This window comes from Mus caroli, chromosome 5, assembly GCF_900094665.2.
Source record: "Mus caroli chromosome 5, CAROLI_EIJ_v1.1, whole genome shotgun sequence".
NCBI lineage: Eukaryota > Metazoa > Chordata > Mammalia > Rodentia > Muridae > Mus > Mus caroli.
In genome coordinates, this window is record NC_034574.1 from 103303724 (window position 1) to 103309321 (window position 5598).

General features: G+C 49.7%; 1 protein-coding gene across 5 annotated transcripts in view; it reads right to left on the minus strand.

The window, feature by feature from the left end:
* Positions 1–5598, minus strand: part of Fbrsl1 (fibrosin like 1) — a 90032-nt gene that overhangs the window by 33537 nt on the left and 50897 nt on the right. For all 5 annotated transcript variants that reach the window (XM_021162180.1, XM_021162185.2, XM_021162181.2 and 2 more), the window contains exon 5: positions 1403–1432. In XM_021162180.1, coding sequence (XP_021017839.1) covers positions 1403–1432 — 30 coding nt within the window. The remainder of the gene's footprint in view (positions 1–1402; positions 1433–5598) is intronic.

The following is a 5598-nucleotide window of genomic DNA, read 5'->3' on the forward strand; positions in this document are numbered from 1 at the left end:
TGTGTGGGTGGGGTGTGTGTGTGTGGGGTGTGGGTGTGTGGGGTGTGTATGTGGAGTGCATGTGGGGTGTGGGGGAGTGGTGTGCGTGTGTGTGTGTGTGTGCTGCTTCCTTTAGGAGACTTGAGGGGAGAACAGGAACTTCTTGAAGCCCCTTTCATGTCCATTCCAGTCCCTATGCTCTGAGCAGCTCTAGGCTAGAGAGAGAACTTCTTTCTAGTTACCTTTACACTAGGGGTGGCACCATGGGATCTTCAGGCTCAGCACTGTTCCGGGAGTTTGTTTAAATGTTCTGTCTGTATAAGGTGTCTGCAGGGAAGGAGGCAGCAGCTCCAGACAGAGAGGGCACAACTCCAACGATCCCACAGGTCTCTCACCCTGAGCCCCAGGGGCTCTCTCAGGACATACCGACCTCCAGGACTTTTCCCCTTGACATGCTCATGGGACCTGTGAGAAGAACCTGCACTGCAGAGGGGCCATGAAGGTACCACAGGGGCTTGAGACCAGATGGTACAGGCAGGTGGCCAACAGAGCCCGAGGGGCCTGGCCCTGGGGCCAGCTGAGGTGAACCTGCCAAGAGGCCGGACATGGCTCCATGGAGTCCTGCACTGCAGATTCCGCCTAAATAAAGCATGCATGACCAGACACCAAACACCCTAGTGAATCCTTTTCATAAAAACTTGCCACAAACCAATGTCCAAGGCTAACTTTCAACCCCCTTCCATGCCCTGTGTCTGGGAAACATCTCCCTCTGTGGCCTCTCCTCTGTATATGGGATTGCCACAGCCAACCAAGGCTACCAGCACCCCAGTCCCATTGGCTAGGACTGTGTTTGCTCAGAAGCCAAGGCCAGTAAACACAAACCTGGCTTCCCCAACCCACTTGATAAGTGCTAAGTCCCCTCCCTCCTCTCCTGATTCCTCAACCATCTGTGATGAAGAACTACCTGGAGGGCTCAAGAGCCCTGAAGGGCCCTGAGAAGTTGTGGTGGCAGCAAGTGACTCTAATACTAAGCACTGAACAGCACAAACCCTCGATTAATGGGGACATTTTGTTTTGGACAGCAGAAGGCAACAACGACCAACAGCTCCTACCCCACCTCCCGAAGGTGCCTGCTGCTGCTCTGCAAAGGTCTGCTATCCTCCTTAAGGCCAGCCAGGGCCTAGGCTGACCTCTATCAGGGTCTCTGCTGCAATGGCTGCCTATCTGAGGTCCGAGGTCTACTGTTGGGATGCCTAAACTGATATCATGGCAGGCACAGCAGCCAGAGAGAAGTTCCCTGTAGTATTAGGCTCTCTACTAGGGAAAACTCCCAGATAGTGATTCTTCCTAGCTTTGTGGGGTAGATAGGTAGATTATCCCAGGTCAGTCCGGAAGGAAGGGGTTGGAGGGAAGCCAGGCTCACCTTGTCATCCACGCCACTCTCACTGTCGCACTGTGGGTCAGAGAGAGAGAGAAGTCAGTCAATGCCTTTCATACTGCCAGGGGTACCAGGATCCAGGGTACAGGTTCCTACCCACATCCAGCCAGGAGGGACAATGTGAAAGAACAGGGACAGATAGATGGAAGGCATAATACAGGATAGGTGGACTCCAGTTCCGTTAGGACCAGGCCAGATCCTGAAGCTTCAAAATGACCTGCGACGTTGGGGAATTTGCAGGGAACTTTACCCAGTCCAGATGAACTCAACCATCCCAGGAACCTCCATGGGGCCCACTCCATCTTGTGAGGAGGACCCAGGTTGCAGGTGGCCCCCACTATACTCTCACTGACAGGAAGCAACCCCAATAGCTATTCTTCTACACCCAGATGGGATGGGGATACAGAGGTGAGGGATCGAGGTACCACTAGGGCCTGTGAACCAGAAGACAGTGACACTGCCCCCCAGCTGACAGCTCATGTTCCTTCTCCTGGTCTCAGACCAGGACTTTAACTGGAAATATCAGCATCCCATCCAGCTGCTCTGGCCTCTGCAGCAGGTCACACTTACGCTGTGTAGCCTTGACAAGTCTCCTGCCCTCTCAGTGCCTCAGTCCATGCTTCTGTAAAGCAGGGACAGCAGCTTCTCTTAGTGGGAGTGTAGCTAAAGACACTGGCTGGCCTTCAGCATGTAATTGCCTGGGATGCTCAGGGTGGAACTCAACGAATGGAGTCAGATGGCCCATTTGTGAGGATAGCTGGTTAACTCAAGAAAACAAATTGTTGTTTCCCACTTTCAGAAAGCTGATTTGAAAAGGACACACTGCTGGTGAACAATGCAGTTTCCTCTAAAATAAAAAGGGGGGAAAACTTGCTAACTGCAATTATGATATGTTCATGTCAAATAAATTATATTGCTGAAAATAAATCTCCCCGAGACACATGAGATGGAGATTGGGCTGTAGTGAGACATGCATAGTGCTGGCTTTATAAGTTGTACCCAGCATGATTAATGGACATCATTAAAGTATATCACCTTCCTCTGCCCCAACTGAAGGCCATGTCTTCAGTGACAAAGTTCAGAGTTGGATAAAAATGTGTTCACCAGCCACTCATTGCAGCTCAAGGGCAATATGCCAGGCAGCTGGGATGGGCATGTGGGGTTTTCTGAGGCTGGTAGGCTTCACACCTGCCGTTCATAGACCCCTAGGAGTCTGTAATGTGGGTTGTGACCTGGGTGGGCAGGCGTCAAGACTCTGGATGCTAAGCCCATGAGTGGTTCTCAACCTTCTTCATGCTTCCACCCTTTCATATAGTTCCTCGTGTTGTGGTGGCCTTCAATCATAAAATTATTTGTTACTTCATAACTATAGTTTTGCTGTTATGAATTGTAATGTAAATATCTGATATGCAGAATATCTGATATGTGACCCCCCAAAGGAGTAGTGACACACAGGTTGAGAAACACTGTTATAGAGGAAGGAAGATATATGTGGCTCTTCAGGTGTGCATACAGCCAAGTCCCTTTCATGATCCCCTACTGAGAAGCACAGCTTCACTGGCTGGTCTCACCTGGGCTCTTAGCATGGGGCTCAGCCAAGGACTAGGCCTGGACTCCTCAAAGTCTTGTGTACTGACTGGTTTTGTGTGCCAACTTGACACCAGCTGGAGTTATCACAGAGAAAGGGGCTTCAGGTAAGGAAATGCCTCCATGAGATCCAGCTGTAAGGTATTTTCTCAATTAATGATTAAGGGGGAAAAGGCCCATTGTGGGTGGTGCCATCTCTGGGCTGGTAGTCTTGGTTCTATAAGAGAGCAGGCTGAGCAAGCCAGGGGAACCAAGCCAGTAAGTAATATCCCTCCATGGCCTCTACATCAGCTCCTGCTTCCTGACCTGCTTGAGTTCCAGTCCTGACTTCCTTGGTGATGAACAGCAGTATGGAAGTGTAAGCTGCTTCTTGGTCGAGATGTTTGTGACTCAGGCGCCTTGACACCCCCTCCCACTGGGAGGAAGGCAAGACTTGGTGCAATAGCACGTAACAGGGCCTCTGTGTTATGAGAGTTTGCAAATGAGGACATGACTGTGGGGAGAGGAGGGATGACCACACAGAGCTCATGGGACGACCTTCGAGGAAAGTGGGAGATGAGACCATGGTGGTGAGTGGAGCCTGAATACACCGGAACATTCTAGTGCAGGTGGAGTGGAGGTAACGGCTTGGGAGTTAAGGGCATGTGGGGAGCTTGCTGCCTGGGCTGCCAGGACCCATGTCCAGAGAGAGGCCTCTTACCATCAAACCTCATTAAACTGTCAGTATAGCAGGGACTGTCAGTATAGCAGGATCAACTGGTTTGGCATGTTTGTCACTGGGGCAGCCTGGGGGTAGCTGGATCACTTGCAAGTCCTACCCTCTGCTCCTTCTTCAGCCCCAGAGCCCACCTGAACCTTATCCTATGGCCAGGACAGCAATTCACAGACCTAGACTGGTCACAGACTGCCCAATGGCTTTTAGGTCTGAAGCCAGACGAACAGGGCTAAACAGTGGGACATGAGAACGAGGAAGGGCAGCTGATGGTGTCTAGCACCAGCTGAGAGGCCATTTAGATCCTATAACTGTCAGACAGTGTGACACCATCAGCAATACATAGACAAACGGACTCATGTGATTAAGAACTACTGATTGAACATTTGACTGCACCAGAGTTAGAATTGAGTGAGGCAGTTAATCAGGACAAGGTGGGGAAGAGACACACCCATCTTTTAAAAGCCGCCTGAACAACAACCAGGGGCTGGACAGAACTCAGAGGCCCTGGACAGCCTGGCCTTGGTGTTGGCACGGACAGGCCTTTAGTGTAAGGTATATATAGGGGCCAAAACATGGGCTCTAAAGATATCTGCTCTACTGATACATTACCAGCTATGCTGTGCCCCAATTTACTTGTCTGTGCCTCAGTTTATGCTTCTGGTGAAACAGGGATGATGGCTCATTTACAGGAATGTACTGTGACTTACATGAATATATACATGCATATATATGCATATATATATGCATACACACACACACACACACACATATATATATATATAATGGGGCGGTGCTGAACACCCAGCACAAGGCACGGGTGATGGTGATAACACCGTCACTATCCTTATCACCTCTCCCATCCCGTCATCCCTCTGATGGCTAATCTAGTGAACTTGACAGGACAGGATTTGGAATCAGCTAGAAGACATACCTCTAAGCTTGTCTCTGAGGTACTTCCAGACAGGTTTCACCAAGGTGGTAAGGCTCACCCTCAGTACGGGTGGCACCATCCCAGTGTCTGGGGTCCTAGACTGAGAGAAAAGGGAAGCCTGAGCTAGACACTACCATTCCTCTCTGCTTCTTCATTCCTCTCTGCTTCTTGAGTGCATGTGTGTAAACAGCCTCCTCCTGCTGCCACACTTTCTCTGACAGACTGTATCCTGACTGTGAGCTCAAATCAATTCTTCTGTAATTTGCTTTTGTCAAGTCTATTGCCATAGACAACAACAACAGTAACATCAACAACAACATCAACAACAAAAACAAAAAATAACCAAGAAAACTGGAACCAAGAAGTGGTACCTTTGCCGTGATGTAAGATCATATGGCTCATAAGCCTTTGAAACTGGTGTGTGGGAAGAATTAGAAGAATCTGAAGCTGTAGGCTAGAGAAGCCATGGCGTGGTGTAAGTACAACTTAGGGGGCCACTCTGGTTGTAGTCTGGAAGACTAGAATGCCAATAGAAATATAAACAGTGGGAGCTAGGAGATCAGGTTTCAGAGAAGAGCAGGGCCCTGCTAGGAGCTAGGCTGAGCACTCATTTGTAACATTTTGGCAAAGACTCTGGTTGCATTTTGCCCATGTCCTGAGAACTTCAGTGAGGTTGATTTAAGATATGACGAGAAGAGTTTATTTGGTAGAGGAAATGTCAAGACAGCACAGCATTCGAGCTGTCGAATGGCTGTTGCTCACTGCCCTCACACAGGTCTACAGTGACAGACAGCAGTAGAAAGACGGGGAAGGCATTTGAACCCATTTAAGGTTGCAGACAAAGAGGGCCTAGAGAAAGCGGCTGTGATTCTTTAAGAATCTAGTGCCATTAAGAACAAGCCTTCTAGCCGGGCGTGGTGGCGCACGCCTTTAATCCCAGCACTCGGG